This window comes from Phalacrocorax aristotelis, chromosome 3 (assembly GCF_949628215.1).
Source record: "Phalacrocorax aristotelis chromosome 3, bGulAri2.1, whole genome shotgun sequence".
In the NCBI taxonomy this organism is placed as follows: Eukaryota; Metazoa; Chordata; class Aves; order Suliformes; family Phalacrocoracidae; genus Phalacrocorax; species Phalacrocorax aristotelis.
This window is the reverse complement of record NC_134278.1, coordinates 109,722,257-109,740,988: the sequence shown is the minus strand read 5'-3', so window position 1 is coordinate 109,740,988 and position 18,732 is coordinate 109,722,257. Positions and strand designations below refer to the sequence as shown.

Genomic DNA, 18,732 nt, shown 5'->3' with positions numbered 1-18,732 from the left:
TATTCAATATTTTGGTGTATTTTCATTCCTCAATATGTATCCATAGGTTTCACTTAATCCAGACTGCTCTCATGTATTCTTGATATACACTTACTGAAGTTGCAGCTACTTTTCTCACAATTGTATTAATGCATCATAACAAAATTCAGAAAATGGAGTTTCTCTATCTTGATTTATCTGACTTGCCTGGTGTTAAATAGAAATTTGACAACAAGGCACAGATATTCCCTTTCATCAAATACCTGTACTTTGATGGTGGATAGCTTTGGATCTGGTTCAGGAAGACACTGCAGTAGAAGGTTGTGTGGGAGACTACAGTATGAATTTAGGATTTAAAAAAATTAGCATGAGACTACAAACATTTTACTGAACATGCTAACCCTTAAAAATCATGCCAGTGGATTATGATAGCAACAATTTATTTAGCTGTATCAGAGGGAAGGCCCTGCCAGCAGTATAAAATTACCAAAGTATTATGGTTAGTTTAAATTCCATCAGCCATATGTAACTTCAGTGTGTGCTAACTGACATGAACGTGCTATGTCTGTTATAGAAGCTTTGTGGATGTTTTAGTGATGGTCACATACCAGCCATATCCCAGATACAGGCTGTTTCTAGATAATGATTATGTCTGCTGGTCATGTTCTAATTTCTATGGCAAGAGAAAAACGTGTTCATTACAAAAGCCTTAATATGGTAATTTCCTTTCTCATTTTCTGATCCATCTCATAGTTTTGTAGGTATTCCTCTATCATATGCACTATTTTTCTAGTTCTGTTAATTCTACAAAACTGCAAGTATTAGCTTTCCTTTCAATTCAGTTCATTTAACCATAATGTATTTCGATACCAGTGAATACCTGGCAACAGACAGAGGTGAAGAATTTTAAGTATGTATTTATAATCTAGCATGAAGGGTGCGTGCAGAACAACATGACATACAAGAGGTGATATCTGCCCAAAACCCTGAGTGTATCTGAGATTCCACAACATGGCACTACAGCTTTTCTTCACACTCATGCTATAGAGACATCCACCATGTAGTTTAGACCACCAAGCTTCCTAATGCAGCACCTCTCGGGAAAGATGCAGTAAAACACAATTAAGTTCTATACATGGTGTCTTACGTAACACTTTACTTGAAGATAGCCCATCGTGTGTCCAGCCTTTAAAAACAGCACAGGCACAGATATACTCTGTCATCAGATGTAAGTACTTTGATGGAGGATAGCATCAGCTGTTTCAGGAAGACACAGTAGTAGTAAGATGTTATTTCAGGTTTTTACCTGATTTTAAGTAAGCAAATGTAATAGAAGTGTGGAACCCCTTTACCACTCTAAATGGTCTGTGCTGTTGAAATAGGTACCATTAAAATAAATACTGGGTTACCTGTATCGGTCCTGCCTGGTTTTGTGGATGTCGACGTCTAGTCTGCTTAATAAGCTGACAACAGATCTCATTTTGAAGTTCAGGATGTGTAAGACAGATCTGCAAAGCACTTTGGGCCAAAGATACATGGTAATCAATGGCAGGAGAGTCAACTGCAGCATTTATAAACAACTGGCAGGTCTAGATGTAAAATAATAAACAAGTGAGTTTACATACAAAAAGCTCCAACAAATCTTTCAGATGGTCTGTTTAACAAAAATGTGTTATAATTGAGGTCACAATTAGTTTACCAGTAGACTAAGGAAACCCTGCTGGCTTTGCAAAAGGGGTGAAAAGGGGCCAGAAAGGATCAAAAGCTATGCAAAGAGACTTAAGATAAAAACACCTCTTAAAAACCACACTTTTCACTCCATATCTAATGGAGTGAGCTGTAGCAGAAGTTGCAACAGTTGTGGTGGTAGGCAGGTTTAAGGACATGCTGAACATAGCTTATCTCTGTACAGGAATTTAAAATGCTGCTCTCAGAGGCAGCCAGTGTAAAATGCTTATGCAAGCAGTGAGCACAACACAGCAGAATATACACATAAAGAAAACCATAACTCAGAGCCATTTGTTTTACATCCTGCCTTCCACTGGTATTTTTACTGTGCGTAAGAATAACCTTTCCTATCCCCAGGACTGTTCTAAGAAAGCCAGGTGTTAAGCATTTCTTTGCTCTATTAGAAGAAAGCTAACATATCACTCATTGCATTTACTCTATAGAATAGTTAATGATTTTTCAAGGTATAGTGAAACACAAGAAATGGATGGAAGACCAATCTGCTTCTAGTCTAGCTGAAAATATGTGGATGTACAGGACTGATTTTTATCAGCAACGGGATAACTGAAACATGATCTGTTTCTAAATCAGTTCCCTACCTGACTTTTAAACTGATTTATACAAAGTTTTGATAGAGGTCATGCAAGTAATCTCTTATTTATTTTCAGCAAGTGTCTGTGATTTGAATTGGGTCTGAAATATATTTCAGAAACTAATTTCCAAATAGATATAAATTATTTTTACCAGAGAATTACATTCCCTTTTAAATTTTCATGCTGCAGGATTGCAGAAAATAAGATGGATGTACTTCTTCAAAGTGCTTCAAATATTTCAGAGAAACAAGCTGGAAAGTTTGCCTACAAGTGAGTAAACATATGGTGCTTGTCTTGAATTCCTTTCTAGATCTGAATCATTACATCAAAATTCTCCAGATAGTTGATGCTTCAGGGAATTTTGTCTTTAGACTAGTACAAGTTCTGTGAAGTAAGTTCATTTATCCAAGCTCCACGCCTTCCAACTTGTAATTTATTTCACAGTGCACAGAAAAAGGAACAGCAATATTTTATTTTGTCTCTGAAATAGACTTTATAGCCTGGCTATTAGTTAATGTTCGGGAGTAGTTCTACCTGGGTGAGGGCAGGAGAGAGGAGAAAGAAGGTTAATGGCATTGCAGCATACTCCCTCTCTTAGATATCAACCACCTATCTGGACTTTCGGTGGGAAAGATATAATGTCATAATGGCATACAAAAATTCTCAAGAAACTAGCTGCAGCACAGCAGTTATGAACGATTATGAGTCTCTTAATCATAAAGCTTTTCACTACTACTGGGAGATACACCTATGTGTATTTTTGAGGGGTATGAACATCTTTAAAAGTGAATTGAAGAAACTGTTGTGAAATACTTCAAATAATTTTACTCTGTAATATTTTCTCTATTTATATTACTAGAATACTTAATCAGTCTTTTAAGAATAGCTACTTACATGAAGAAAATATTTTCTTTTTATTAAAACAAGCAGTAGAATCTCAGCCTTCTATGTGTATTTGAAATAATCAATGACTTGCTTAAACTTAAACTTTGCTTTGTTTTTTGACTGGTTTTTAAAATTTCTTTTAGCTGATTTAAATATATCTACAAAAAACTTTCACCTGCCATTTGTTCTTCCTGAAATCGAATTGAAAAAATAGTATTTCAGATACAGTTGTCCGAAAAGAGTGACATATCCATGCTTTTAGGTTCTCTGGGGCTTAGGAATGTCATGATGAAATTATTATCATCCATGATGGCCATGGATTTTTCTACTAACTTGCACTTTATCGGGAACCTCAGTAGAAAGGTCAAAAGTTGAAGACGGAACTGCTCCCTCACAGCTAAAAGTGATCTCTTTACATTGGAAGTGATACTATCTGGTGAGATAATATGAGGACATTCTGCTACTGTCCATTAGTTACCTCCACTAAAGATAACAGTAAACTTCTCTTTTCTTTTTCCTTATCTGTTGAACATCTCTAGTAAGCCAACTAATTGCCACTCTTCAGCTAAGAGTTCAAATAGTAAGTCGGTTAGTAAAAAAAGGCATCTGCTATGGTTTTACCTTAAATAATTTAATTGCTTCAGTTTGCAAGGCTTCTGATGGCAGTGTTGTAAGAGGAGAAGCGATTCCTTCTTTGCTGTGGCAAAGTGTAGGATGTCTCCAAATCTGAGAAGCTAAATAGATAAAATATGTAGGTTTTGCAATTCATTCAGTTCATAAGTACATTCAGTAAATAAGTATTAGAAGATTAGTATGTTGAAACAAAACCAAACTTACTGGTATCGCCTTCCATGTTTAATAATTTGCAAATAAGTTGTTCAAACTCGGATCCAACATTTACACTGGTACTTCCAGCTGCAACTGTCAGATGGTAACGCCACATGTCCTAAAGCAGAAAAACACACAGCAGCTCACTCATTCCATGTTGGAAGAAGCTGCTTCATCAAGATTTTGCTCTCAACTTGAAATACTGCCATATACTCCTGTTGAAGCGCAAAGGAGTTTGCCTGTGTTTGAATACACCCGTATTCATCGTGTCTATGTTACAAATATCAAGCAAGGAATATTGGACAGGACTCCCTTCAGCAGTCTTTTACCCTCAGAATCATGGCTAATTATCAGGGCATTCTTCCTTTCGTCTTCAGAAAGCTAATGTAAGTGCCTTTTTATCACTGCCAGATCCTGCTAACCTGGGGATAAGGCCAGAAAGCAAAATGAGGTCTACAAGTTTACTTGAGAACAATGAAGCAATAATAATAATAAAAATGGTTTTAACCATAGCTCTCATTTCTTCTTCACTTCACTAGGGCAGTCTTCCCTACTGTTAGTCTTACCAGTGAAAATGGGTAACAGTATCACAAAACCTCTCAGGATGGTCTGCTACGGCTCTGTCTACAAGGCAGTGTAATGTGAGTAAAATTATCTCATTACAATATATTTGATATTCTGCACCATCTCCTTATGTAGGCAAACCTGCTAATTTTCATCTGTTTTAAAAAGGATTACCTACCACAACATTGGGTCACAGACAGACCCTGATAGATGTTAATGAAGCAGGACCTCCTCCTTGCTTTTTATATCAAACTACAAGCCAGGTGACTTGTAGGTCCCCCTCCTCCTCCTCTTTAAGAAATATTTGTATCACAGCACCATACTTACAGATGTGTTACTGAAACTCAATAAAATAGTCCTCTCATTACCTTCTCATGTTTGGATCCTATAAGAAGATATGTGGGTCCTTGATCTTTGGGGTGGATAACAATAGTGTAATGTGTTGATAATAAGCTGCGACCACTAGCCTCATAATCTTCATCAGAATCGCATGATCTATCAACTTCTTCAACCTTCACCTCAGAAAGCTTGATTTGTCCAAGAGGAAACTAAAAGTAATTACCAGAAGTGGTGAGAGAGCAAATATTTGCTTCAGTGCACACTAATTTTGTATTTCTTATTCTACAAATAGAAAGAAAAACATGAACTACCATCAATACCCATTTGTATTTATTCATTTTCAGTCCTGCCAAGGAATGTCAGATAAGCCAGCTGTTGCAAACAGCAGCAGAAGAATGGTATGTGCCAAAGACTGAAAGTGAGATTTGAAAAAATTCTTTTCCAGGTCTGCTTCTGTACCTAGTTAATGCAATAAATGTCTGTTAGGGCGAAAAAAGTAATTCTTCAGAGTTTCCACACCTGGTTCCAAGCAAAACTTCCCTGGCTCAAGCCTAGAATAATCTTGTCATTACAAAGGACAGCAGTGTAGTGTTGACGCATCTATTTGGTTCATGCTATAAATTCACAAGGTACATTTTTTTATGAGGTAGACCTCCTCAGCTGGTTTCTCGCTTCAGTCTGATAGATCACAGTACTTGAGTCTTTAAGTTGTATACGTAGTCATGATCATTTGTCAGGAAATATTTTATACTAAAAGCCATTCAAATTTTCACAGAAGTAATTATTTCATAGTCATTATTAACAGGAAGGCACAATGAACCTAAATACAGCATGTTATTGTTTCTTTATTGTTTGTGATGTCTAGCAATGCTTAGTGATCCTGCAGAAAGGGAGGGATGTGTCCCTTTAGTAGAAGGATGGTTGGGCTCTACAGCAAGTAGCATTTATGCCACGTTCAGGTGTTAGCCTGAAGTTGTCTTGAAATATCAACAACAAGGAAAAGTATATAAGGCTGACTCTTAACTTCTCACTAATACTGATTAAAAACAGAAAATGCAATACTAGAGAGCAGCTGGCAGGTTTGACTCAATCGAGGTTGGGTTTCTTCAATTGTGATTTGATAAAGTGAGCAGTTAATAATTTAATCATTTTGAAGAAAACGTCACATAATGGTGGCTCTTTATTAGAGTGCTCTCACTAGAAAGGCTTAAAGATGCATGTGGTGAGTTGTATTTTCTGTAGTGCTTCTGAATCATTCAACTTTCTGAACAAGACAAGATTCTGAGAACCAAGAGATGTCATTTCATATACAAATAGTCAAGACTGATTTATCCACTAAGTTTAACTAAAACACAGTTGGCTGATTTTTTAATTTGAATTGCATTTTGAAAGGAGGCCACTTAAATGGACTCAATTACTGTATTAACCACTGCAGATTGTGTAATTGGTTTCTGCACTGTCACATTCAGCTACAGCAAACGTGTTTTTAATTAGCCAATTGTTGAACTAGCTTTGGAAAACTTTTCATACATGTTCTGCTTACAAAAGCTAAATTCTTACTCTATTACAAGCCAGCAAATTAGTTTCAATTTTGCTTTAAAAGGGCAGCAAAACTTGTTCCAAATGTAAGGGAAATATTCATAAGAATCCAGCAAACTTCTGAGATGCTTCTAAATGTCATCCTAAACCCCCAAAATCTTCAATGGCAAAAATGTGTAAATTCAGATACTTTGAACAGATTTCTTCATAGGAGAAAATGCAAGTTAACTTCAATGTCTCTGTAAGATGAGCTACAGATGAATACTCTAGTTATTTGATTCCCCAGCCCTGTATTACACTTTGAAAGAGTAATTAAAAAATGTTGTGATGGATAGTATTATTTTACTCATATAGTTCTAGAAATAAGGTTTAGTTGAACGTTTAAAAAATGCCAAAAAAAAAAGAAAAGGATAACAAAGGGAATAACTAGCTTTATAAAGGGACTACAGATTAGTGGGTCCAGTATGATTATTTGGCTAGACTACAAGTAATAAGTGAGATTTTCTGTATTTTTTTTTTGAACTGTTATGGGTTATGATGGCTCAGTGGACTGTTACCATTTTGTCAAGTGTCAACAGTCTTACTAGAGCTAAGTAATAAGGGTATGAATCAAATATTCATAACCTCAGCAATAGTAACAAGAATTCTTGTAGACTTTTCCAAAATCTTGTTCCTGATCCACCTCCATTAAAAAGATGTCCTTGATGACAAAATGCAATGCCTTAGGAGCAAAAGGACAGGTGAAAAGTATGACTGGGAGATGTCCTTTGTCCTGTCTTTGTACGTAAATATGACTGGAAATATCAGGACCGACAGTATGCAGAAGTGTGGGTAGAGAACTAAAGGTCAGGCCCAATGTGGAAGAGTCAGGTCTTGCTCTCCCTTAGCTCCTTGTGTCCTGCAGGGTATGGGATGTTGGGAGGTTAACTGCAAGCTGACTGGATCCCATTTCTTCCTTTTCTTTCTCAAACAGTATTTTCCCTAGGTTTTAGAAATTTTTTTCTCTTCCCTTTCTCTTGCCATCCTCCATCTCCATTTCTGTGCACCTTATCAGCTGTAGAGAGTGAGCTCCTTTTCCATAATTCTCATGGGAGCGGGAAAAGATCCCACCCCCCAACACATATCTGCAAAGCAGCAAACTCTGCATCCTGCTAGCCTTTTTTTTTTTTCCACCCTCTCTTGCAGCACTGTGGAGTGACAGTGACATACCAAAGAACAGGATTTGGAAGTCAGCTGAGGGATAAAAAGAACATTTAATTTCTTAAAACTTGCAGTCACTCCCTACTGCAAACATCCATTAGAAAGGGTCAGCTTCCAGAAGTAAATGACAGCTGGGTCTTTTCAGATGAGTCTCGCCTGTCAGATAGGGAAGACCTGAACTGTCAGCTACGGATAAGAAGATGCAGAGTATATATTATGTCCTGTAGGAGGACACGAATGGGTGTGCCCTGAATTACTGCCTATTAGGTAGGAACCTTCCAAGTTGACAGTCTGTAAAGTCTAAGCATTTGTTAATCAAGATAAAATGAGCATATATTACTGTGCTGGTTTTGGCTGGAGTAGAGTTAATTTTCTTCACAGTAGCTAGTATGGGGCTGCGTTTTGGATTTGTGCTGGAAACAGTGTTGATAACACAGGGATGTTTTTGTTACTGCTGAGCAGGGCTTACACAGAGTCAAGGCCTTCTCTGCTCCTCACCCCACCCCACCAGTGAGTAGGCTGGGGGTGCACAAGAAGCTGGGAGGGGACACGGCTGGGACAGCTGACCCCAACTGACCCAAGGGATATCCCACACCGTATGTCATCATGCTCAGCATATAAAGTTGGGGGGGGAAGAAGAAGGAAGGTGGGGGACATTCGGAGTGATGGTGTTTGTCTTCCCAAGTTAACTGTGACGTGTGATGGAGCCCTTCTTTCCTGGAGATGGCTGAACACTTGCCTGCCGATGGGAAGCAGTGAATGAATTCCTTGTTTTGCTTTGCTTGTGTGCACGGCTTTTGCTTTACTGATGAAACTGTCTTTATGTCAGCCATGAGTTTTCTTACTTTTACTCTTCTGATTCTCTCCCCCATCCCACTGTGGGGGAGTGAGTAAGCGGCTGCGTGGGGCTCAGTTGCTGGCTGGGGTTAAACCACAACAACTAACCAGGCCAACTCTACCTTAATAAAGCTGTTACTTATTGTTCAAAGTCTACTTCAGTATGTTATCTTCCATTCACTGAGGAAACAAGTAAGGCACCTACCTTGTCTTCTTGATTACGGAAATAATACAGAATTTTTCCAACTAGGGTACACCAAACTCTTTTGGAATATCCATGTTTCACCTGAAATTACAGAACATTGGGAACAAGCACAGGTAGAGAAATACAGACCACATTTCACTACCTCTGAACTTTGGTGGTGTTCGGAATAAACGCCTTGGCTCAAATTCCTTTCCACATTAGTAGACAAATAATTAAAACTGCATAGCTCTATTAAGGGCATAAGAATTAGAGCATTAAATGCTGGTCTAAAGCCCAGTAAAGCCAATGTGAGTTTTTCATTTGGCGTTGGATCAAGCTGACAGTTATAGAAGCTGAAGAAATGAAATAATTGAAAAATTCCTTTAACACAGTATTTCTGTTTTCTTGAAATAATCTGTCCCAGTGAATAATACTGAAAAAAGAGAGCACTCCACTGAAATGTTAGGTCAGTTAGCTACTGAAAATTATGCATATGTCAAAGTACCATGCTGAACTAGAATACCACTGAATTGCAAATGAAGAACTCAGTACAGGAACTAATGAATTAAAAAGACAAAAAGAAAAACAAAATCAAATCAAACAACCAGAACAAAAATATTGCCCTAAGTAGGTGAGTTGGTAGTCCTTCTGGATTGTTCCCTTTAAAAGGTACCGGGAAAGTGAACACACGTCTATTTTGCTTGTATTTATTTTATTGCAGAGCCATTTTCATCTAGACACTATTCTTAAGAAATACGGAATGAAGCAGTCTGGGGGAAGAAAAGTGTCCCTACCTTTGTAAGTAATCCCTTCATGGTTGGCTTGATTTCAGGCTGTATGAAAAGTGGACTGGCAGCCTGTATTTTAAGAACATTCTGTAGTACTTTGATCCATTCTTCTAAGATGTTGGGAGAATCTGCAGTCAAGTAGTATGTTCGTTTTTCTGTGGTCAGCTATGTAGTAACAGAAGAGTCTTGAGCTTTAAGAACAGTATACATTCGACCCCATGGTGTGGGGGTTGTAACATACAGTACCCAGTGTAGTTTCACAACTTTAGGGGGTTATTTTTCCCAAATTGCTTTTCATTAATGAAACATTCGGTGGCCAGGCAAAGCAGACAGACCCATGCTTCTAAAGCTTTACCTGAAAAGTTCTGGGACAGAGAGTTGAGAAAACTCAATTTATCTCTTTTCAAACAACTTCGTGCAACCCTAAGGGCTGGCCCCAAGACCACTCTCTTTATTTGTACCTCATACTCATATGTGACTATCTGACCTTTGTAGCAATGCAAACAAGACTACATGTAGTCCTTTCTATAGTTTCTATAACTGAAATGATCCTTTGGTTTCAAACTAAGGGCACCGATTAATTCCAAGTCCACACTTGGACTTCCAGTCCACTAGAGACTGGAACAAGGAGTCGGTTTTGGGGATGGAGGAAATAAATACCCACTGAAACACAGGTGAGAAAAGCAGGCACCTGGATTGTTTGTTTTCCATCACCCCTTTCAATGTGGCTAGATGCATTTAGCTCAATTTGACCCTGAGGTTTTCGGATGACATCACTCTGTATGGAAAGAATGGAAAAAGAATATTCTAAATCTACCAACAAACAGCAATAAATAATTATAGAACTCATTTAAACATTAATCTTGATAAATACTTCCTAGTTAGACATTGAGTGCCTTGTACACCTCTTGAGGAACTGAGTCATGAATCACTCTCTAACAGCTCAGACATCAGGAATGCATTTCTTTTCCTTCTAGCAGCCCTAGATCCTCAGTAAAAATGATCTAATATTAAACAGCAAATAAGTTACATGTACTTACTGGAGATTTGTAGTATAGTAATTCACCTCCTTTAAGCACAAACCACCGTCGCTTCCAGGTCTTTACTTTACCACCCATTTTTAACAGATATCCAGATTTTTCCAAAGGTTCCTGATTATTTAGAAGTTAGATAAAAAGTAGTCAGGTACACATATACCCCTCAGAGATATGTATAAATACACACACACACACACAGAGATATTTTAATGACTTAAAAGCATGCTAAATAATAATTACAGTATTTTATGAGACTTTTAGTCCAATGACAAAGTTTTTACAAGCATCAGTTAAGACAAATGCCATGCATGTGGGATAACTAATTAATATCCCTACTTACAGTTACAGTACCTGAAGGAGAGTAAGTGATTTGCCCAGAACTATACAAAAAAATGAAGAATATGATGATTCCTGATCTTACTTTCTGATTATTTATATTAAACAAGGAACAAAATGAATACAATGTAATTATACATTTTTTCCGAACTTCAGGGCCTAAGACCAGGTATAGAGCAGTGCTCCACACAGACATACTTTTAGTGTGTTCACTAGACAGAGTTCACAATTTTGCTCTGTGAAGAAAGCTTAAAATAAATTATCTTCATCACCAGACAGTCAATCCACTTGTATGTTAAGACTCTAACTACTACCACAGACCATTAAAAAACTCCTGGAGACAGACAAAAGCCCCACAATGGTTTGGTTTCTTTGACCTGTCCTCGCATGTTGCTCTAATTATGATTACTCTGATGCGTAAAGTTTTCCCTGTATGAGGAAACTATAGAAACGTATTACTGCACATAGATTTCTGCTGATGCCTCCAACTCCTTCAGTGGAATGCCCTTCTATTTTCCTGAATATTCAAAGAATAATTTTAAGCTGATTTTAGTATTTCATATGCAATCTGATACCAGATCTGGTTCCACAAAAGGAAAATCTTAATTGCTTTCAGTTGTCTTCTGGAGTTGTCTACCTATTTCCGTTCATTAGATAGAAAGCTCAGAATTATCCTCCACTTTCCTTCAATCAATGTAGTCTTATATGGCTAACTTATTGTTGGTGTATTTTGCTGTTTGTACTCGTAAGGCAGTCTGAGTCAGCAAGACTGAATAGAGAGATTTGGCAGCAGTCTAGGAACATAAATATACACACAGCACCACAGGTACACTTCTTCACAAAACTTCAGTACTCACATTTTTTCCATTATCACTAGATGAGGAAGAGGTCTTAGGAAGTTTCTGCTCTGGCTCTGAATAGTCTGTATCTGCTGAATATGCATCTGGAGGAATAGCATAGTCACTTTCTGAGGTCACAGAAGAGAGAGACACACCTGTGTTAAAATAAGAAAGACGTTTCTTTATATTTTTTTATTACATTAAAACCAAATGATATCAGAATATCCATGCAGAAGGAATATCCCTTTAGGATCTGCACGCAAACACAAGTATCAACAACATAAATCCATCAGGAGCCAAGCATTTTTTAAAATATCAGCATATTGAACTATTAGCACAGTGCTAATACCTGAATCACATTTTCTTCATAATCAGAGTTTAAGTCACTTGTGAATGAAACAACAAATAAATATCTTCTATATATTATCACTTTCTGTTCTACTACTACAGCTTTTTTAAGGAGGAAGTTACTGCCATGCATCATACTAATTCTCTAGAAAATGAATACAGGATCTTTAATTGAACTAAGCAACTTTCCCCTTCCCCTTTCCACCATTTGCTCTGGGTATCTGGATTTCTCATGCAACTGCTTGTGTACTAAGAAGCCACGCTCAAGATCTGCTATGTGTTGAAGCTATAGGTGTCTTTATTTTGCAATCAGTATGAATTTTTGTACTAAGGTTTTCTATAAATCTGAATTCCAAATTTCAGGATTTTTTTTTTAAGTTTATTAGCTTTAATCCTGAAAAAAAATGTACCAATTCTAGTGAGTCAGCAATAAAAATTCAAGCTCCTCCCTTATTCATCATAGAAATAATTATTTTCAAACATGTGAACATGTCCTTTTGTAAGGACTAGTGTTCTATCCTGTAAGGTTACTCTCCAAGTTTGAAATGAAGATGTTTCCTTTGTTTCATTAATTTCCAAACTCATTTGCCAATTTTATTTAAAAAAAAAAAAAAAAGCTTTTCTCACTTATTGCTTCGGTAAGCCACGTGGGCTTTCAGAGTGGGTTCTCTTCTCATGGAGGATCTTTAAGGACAAATAGGCAGCAAGCTAATTATGCACCTAGTGAAATTTGTGACTGCCTAGATTTTTAAACAATGTGATCTCAACAGAGATATGTACATTTGTATTTTGTGGTTAAGAAAGGTCTTCATGCATGAAATGAAAAATGCAAGGTCTATTTTAGGAGAAGAAAGCATGAAGAAAAGGAATGGTTCCATTTTACAGACAAGGATATAGCTGAAACCAGCTATTAAATTAGCTAATTTTCCTTTCCTGTTGTGCAAGCCTGTAAAATGAGATGCATCTGTAGCCACAGCACTGGGTTTTGCTTAGCAAGATGGAGCTGCTGAGAAGCAGGAGCTATGTGTCCTTGTCACACTAATGCAGCAAAACTGTAGCTACACCACTGGAAGCAGGACTTGACGCCACATGTGGCTGGCACTGGAAAACTCCCAGTGGACCAGTGGCTCAATCTACCCTTTCAAGTGTGACCAAGTGGAGCTCCTGCTAACTGGGATTTTAACAGGCGTAACAGAGACTACTGAATAATGTTATTTTGCATTTCTAAAGCAATGTATAATTAAAGATCTTTACATTTGGCCTCACTGGAATCTTAGATCTTAGTCTCACTTGGTTTACCCAGTGAAGAAATACACGCAGGGATGTAACACTGATGCTGTCACCCCATGAGGAAGCATTATATCTTTCAGTGTTATGAAGCGCATTATTTTCATTCTGCAGATGGAAAACACACAATTACCTACAGCTGTGAGATTTGTCTTCCACAAAAGACAGAATATTTACTGGATTCAAGTGTTTTAATTAAATCTTTGCACAGGACCTTGAGACAATCACTGTAAAAATTAAAATTCTTTTATTGCATGAGATGACAGAACCAAACACTCTGTTGAGGGGACTTTTCCACCTGCTTTCTGATCAGGTGAAACTGTTACTTTATTTTATAAACCTGAATATATATGGGGTTTTTTTTTCTAATGGCAATTACTTTTTCCTACGTCATTTTTACCTAGGTACAGATAAAGGTCATAGGAAGTCCCTGATGACACAGTATCAATAGAATAGAGCTTCTTGCTTTAAATGTACAAGTCACTTTTCCCTCATGACAACAGCCAGCTACTTGATAAATGCCTTAAAAAGACATCTCTAATAACAGCAATAAAAAGAAAGCCATGTAAACAGTCCTTTCTCCTGCTTGAATAATAGATCTAGGCTTCAATAGCTGAGATAAAAGCCTAGATTTAAGATGTCCATGCTGTTTGAGGAAGGACTCAGTTTCTAAGAAGATCATGTAAACTGTCTCATTTTCCAAACCTGAAGTTTCTCCTTATTATGTTATTTGCCTACCTCGTTTCATAGCCCGAGGACTACCGGGACCACTCCTGCTTCGACAATCAGACTCAGAAGTCCTTGAGCTGGACCGAGAGCTGTCTTCTTCCTCAGATCCTGATGAATCATCTATAAATGGGCTGTTGCTTATTTGAGTTGCTTTCTGCAGAAATTAACATAACATTCTTTGCTACCTTGCATAAAGGGTATCTGTCATTTCTTTCATACCGTAGCAGAGCTCTGCTTGCTTCTTAACATTCAAAGCTATTCTTACATGGGTTGTGAGTTTTGGCACACAAACATCAATGTAAAACTGAATTCCTTCTGCCCTCTGTATCCTCAACCACCCCCACACTTTAAAACAGAAACCTGAGGTAGCTCAAGGCATGGGTCTTTCCAAATCACAAAAGGCTGCCAGAAAACAAACAATGCTGTGTTTAGTTACTGCCTGCTATCTGACTATAAACAGCTTTGGCACGGACACAAAAACATTTCTACACACATGCACACACTTTTAACTAGAGCACTGAACACCATGTGGCTCTGTTTAATAATTAACAAGCCTTTGGAAAAATTCAGCAGGGAACCTAAGAAGAACTGACCCGGGCTAGTAACCTTTTAGAAGCAGCAATAATATTTTTTTTCCAGCTGTGTGACATTTCCATTACTTCTGGGCTTCTGTGATCTCTAAACATCATCTTATGACATATTTGGCATGGTAGCATCAAATGTGAAACAGCAAGTTCCTGGATGTGAAGCCTAATGGTATTTAAAAATTTCCTTTAAACTGTAATACAGTTACCCCTTTCAAAGTGGTGTAGACAGGAGTGGTCATATTCTTATATATCAAAGATGTATACAGTCCAGATATGGAGTATGAAGTTAGTGAAACAGCACCTAAAAAAGCAACACATTGTATAAATGACCTTCCGAATTTACCCCTCAGTTAACCAAAATCTAATGTAACTTTTTGCATTGAAAAACTCCTATAAAAAGCAAACTAACACCTGAACTGTTTTGGATGTGAGATTTATAGCTTTTTGAAATTTACAGTGGTTTTAAGGAGTATAACTAAATTGTAGTCGTGACCACTAGCCATTTTTAAATTGAAAGTATAATCTCTTACCTTGGTACCTGGTATAGAATCTTGAAAGTGAATTGCAAAGAAAACTGGAGTGAACAAAGTACAAATTCAGCACAAAGTCAAGAGGCAAGGTAATAGAAGACAACGGAAAGATAACCAATGATCGTTTCAGGTTTTAAATAGCAGATAACTAAGTATCCATAAAAGTATCTTAAAGGAACATGGGACATTTGGTCTTTGCTTACAAATCACCGTAAGAAGAGAATTTTCATTCACGAGGCAATGAACAGCTACACCACTTACTTTTGTTAAGAGATTCCATGGTGAAAGCTTCAGACATTCTTAAACCAGATTTGGCTACAGCATAAATTCTGCTTTCCTGTATAGGCAGAATGGATGTGATGGTAGATAATTAAAACACAACAATTACTTTTCTTCTGTTTAGCCTCCCCATAGCCTCCCTCACTCTTTATGTTAGTACAACCACGTGATGAAATAGTTGATAAAATGGTGTCATCAGTAGCAGCTGAAAAATGCATCCTTTTATATGCCATACCTGCCATACCCATAGTCTGTTTCAACCTTTTTTCTCACAAAGCTTGGTCTTATACATAACCTCTTTTTAAAAATACTATTATCAGGGGCCGAAGAAGCTATAGCAAAAATAGTTTTTAATGGAAGAGTGCATGTTAAGAACACAGAAATGCCATTATGGGGGCAACTTTTCAACAGCTTTGTGTGCCACAATAAGAAAACATTTAGTGAAAAAATACACTCTAAAATATATACATAGAAAAGCTGTTACATTAACACATTATTAATCTCTGAATCATTAATAAACCTCTGACTGTGGAACTACAGAATCAGTGAGTCTAGACACAGTTAATTTTGGATTTTGAGTAAGAAATATTAATATCTACTTTAATTCCTTGACAGATGGCTTTAAAATATTACTTGGAAATGTGATCAATAACTTCCATAGTCTGTAGTTGTGTTCTGTTGACTTCATTGTCTAGATGGTTATAGCAAAGGCACTGACACCAGCGCTCTTAGGCTTTGTTGGTGTTAAGGTAAATCAATAAATGCAGTTGCAAACATTACCTCATTAGACATACTCAAAAGGACATATGTAACCTCAATGTGACATGAAAAACTTGGTCTTATCTACAAAAATAGCGACCATGTTTTTGAATGGCAGAAATGCTGTGCTTCAAATCCATCTTGCTTCTGAGTTTGTCCTCCTAGCTGTGATTAAGGTAATGTCCTGTCTTCTCATCAAAAACAGAATGAGAAAGGTAGAAGCAAGAAAAATCATAGAAGAGAAGCATGAAAATGAGTTAGTTTCACCAGCAGGAAAAATAACTATCATTACACTTACCCAGGAAGGAAATCGATGTAATGGAGGGGTTGGAGGTTTGTTGCTAGCACCCTTTTTTGTTGTATCAGAAGGTTCCTGGGCTTCAGCATTTTGTGCTTCAGTGCAGTCATAGGTAAACACTCCTTCATCACACCCAATATCCATTTTCTCCAAAATACCAGTATCTTCTCCATCCACCAGATCAATGTCTGTTTCCTGAGGTCTCCATGGACGTATCATGCTTATGGCATTTCTATTTCTACCAAACATTCTGTCAGAACTCAGCTGGGGCTGGCTTAGATGTTTCTTTGCTAATGCTGAATTTATACTAAACACATTAAGAGTCCGTAACTTTGGAGGTGGCAAACTTGAGGGAGAATCTGATGGCGTTGTGCACTGAGAACCTGCAGAAGTTGCTAGAATTGGGTGTTTGGGTGTCAGAGCAGGGGTTAAAATTGGACTTGGGGTATTTGCCTCACTGGATGAGGATGAATAATCTAGACTCTGAGACTGAAATTTCTTATTCAGTTCATCTGAGGAACTATCTTGGTCTTTCTTTTTACTTGTAAAATCAGAGTTGCACTTTCCACCCAGATTGTTCTGTCCTTTTCTTTGGGACCCCTGCTGCCAAGAGTATAACTTCTTGTGCTGAGTCCTCTGAACACCAAAACTCTCTTCTTCAAACAGCGAGCTGCTGTCATCAGATGCTGTCAAATACATTTCACTCCCCATTCTACTGTACCTTGCGTTCTCTTCAGATGTGTGGCTTGAGAGAGTCGATGCACACCTGGATTTCAGTCCTTTATTCTCTCCTCCATCCTCGTCTGAGCTCCAGTCACTCCCGGTAGTGCAGGAGTTCTTTGACATGTCGCTGTCTATATCTTTGGATGAACAGCTCGTTCTCACATTTTTGTTCTGCTCTGATCCCGGGGAACTTTGTTGCAATGACTTCTGACCTGTATTGCTCTCATGTGCAGGCCCAGCGAAGGTAGTTTCCAGGATATCCTTCTCTAGAGGAGAAATACAATGAACATGAGTAAATTACTTTAGCAAACTTGACTGCTAAAGGATTTTGTAATCATGTCTGCAAATAGGTAATAATTTCAAATGTGTAAGCACATTTAAGTTATTTGAATGTTGTCAATAATAAAACTTAAGAAAATTATAAACTTTTGAATGCTACTGAAGTTGCAATGATGTTTGCCAAAATATTGTACCAGACATTACTCAAAGTTCTAGCCAAAGTAAAAATGGCAATAAATATAAAGATGAACAGAGTGGAGCCATATTTTAAAGCAAACCAGGTACGTATGAAAAAAAAAACAAAAACCAAACCAAACCAAAACGGTTAAGAGGGCATATAAATTTAGCTGCTTTATTAAATCTAAGGAAGATTAAAGTTTAGTAAAAGCTTCTCAGGAAAGATTTACATTAACAAATCAGGTATTCTGAGCATTTCTACTCTGTTTATGTACAGAAATCTTTTCTGCAAGCTATTATTGTATTCCCAGTGGTGAATGCTTAAGGTACACAAGACAGGCTTATGAAAAATGCTTAGGGAAAGACACTGCATTAAAAATAGTTTTGCTTATGCTGTTCACTTTTACCTGGGGTTGCAAGAGAGAGACATAGCTTGCAGTATGTCAGTGAGGCCTACGTGCTCCCCCTGACTTAAAACAGATGGAAGAACTAGGGCTCTTATACACAGACACTTGGGAAAGTTAATGTTAAATAGCAAGTTGAGGTCTAGACCTCAACTCGCACTTTTGGGTACCATGATTAACTGTGGAAAAAATGGTGAAGTTGTGAATAATACTGTGGGACTCAAAATGAAGGACCAGAGCAACAGTCTGTCTCCTGGGCTTTTCATTGCTTAATGGAAGCAGCAAGCTGCAATGGACTTGCTCATGCTTATAGTAGCATAACAGCATGCCAATTTGCTGTCACTGCCAAACTTCAGGGCTCATTCGGGAAATCGTATGAACTGATCAGGGAGATTTCTCCTTCGTTGGACAGGAACAATGGTGTGAAATATGCCTGAGGCTCTCTTCTGTTCCTTCTCACCTTGATCATATTAATGGAAGATTACTGAGTTGATCTTGTTGAGTTAGGGCATAAAACTAACACTGAGTGATAGAATAGATAAAATATACAGAAACTAGACTTAGGTGAGACTCTATACAGGCATAAAAATGTAACAGCCCTCCCCAGGGGGACTGGCCTGTATAGGCCACACTCCTTACACTACTGTAGAGCAAAC

The 18,732-nt window shown here is 37.6% G+C and overlaps 1 protein-coding gene across 4 annotated transcripts in view; it reads right to left on the bottom strand.

The window, feature by feature from the left end:
• Positions 1 to 18,732, bottom strand: part of PLEKHH2 (pleckstrin homology, MyTH4 and FERM domain containing H2) — a 57,086-nt gene that overhangs the window by 15,379 nt on the left and 22,975 nt on the right. For all 4 annotated transcript variants that reach the window (XM_075089040.1, XM_075089036.1, XM_075089038.1 and 1 more), the window contains 13 exons: positions 16,494 to 17,482; positions 15,419 to 15,494; positions 14,834 to 14,928; positions 14,050 to 14,194; positions 11,695 to 11,831; positions 10,505 to 10,615; positions 10,156 to 10,242; positions 9,471 to 9,629; positions 8,698 to 8,778; positions 4,946 to 5,125; positions 4,023 to 4,131; positions 3,807 to 3,919; positions 1,389 to 1,568 (listed from right to left, as the gene is read on the bottom strand). In XM_075089040.1, coding sequence (XP_074945141.1) covers positions 1,389 to 1,568; positions 3,807 to 3,919; positions 4,023 to 4,131; positions 4,946 to 5,125; positions 8,698 to 8,778; positions 9,471 to 9,629; positions 10,156 to 10,242; positions 10,505 to 10,615; positions 11,695 to 11,831; positions 14,050 to 14,194; positions 14,834 to 14,928; positions 15,419 to 15,494; positions 16,494 to 17,482 — 2,462 coding nt within the window. The remainder of the gene's footprint in view (positions 1 to 1,388; positions 1,569 to 3,806; positions 3,920 to 4,022; positions 4,132 to 4,945; positions 5,126 to 8,697; positions 8,779 to 9,470; positions 9,630 to 10,155; positions 10,243 to 10,504; positions 10,616 to 11,694; positions 11,832 to 14,049; positions 14,195 to 14,833; positions 14,929 to 15,418; positions 15,495 to 16,493; positions 17,483 to 18,732) is intronic.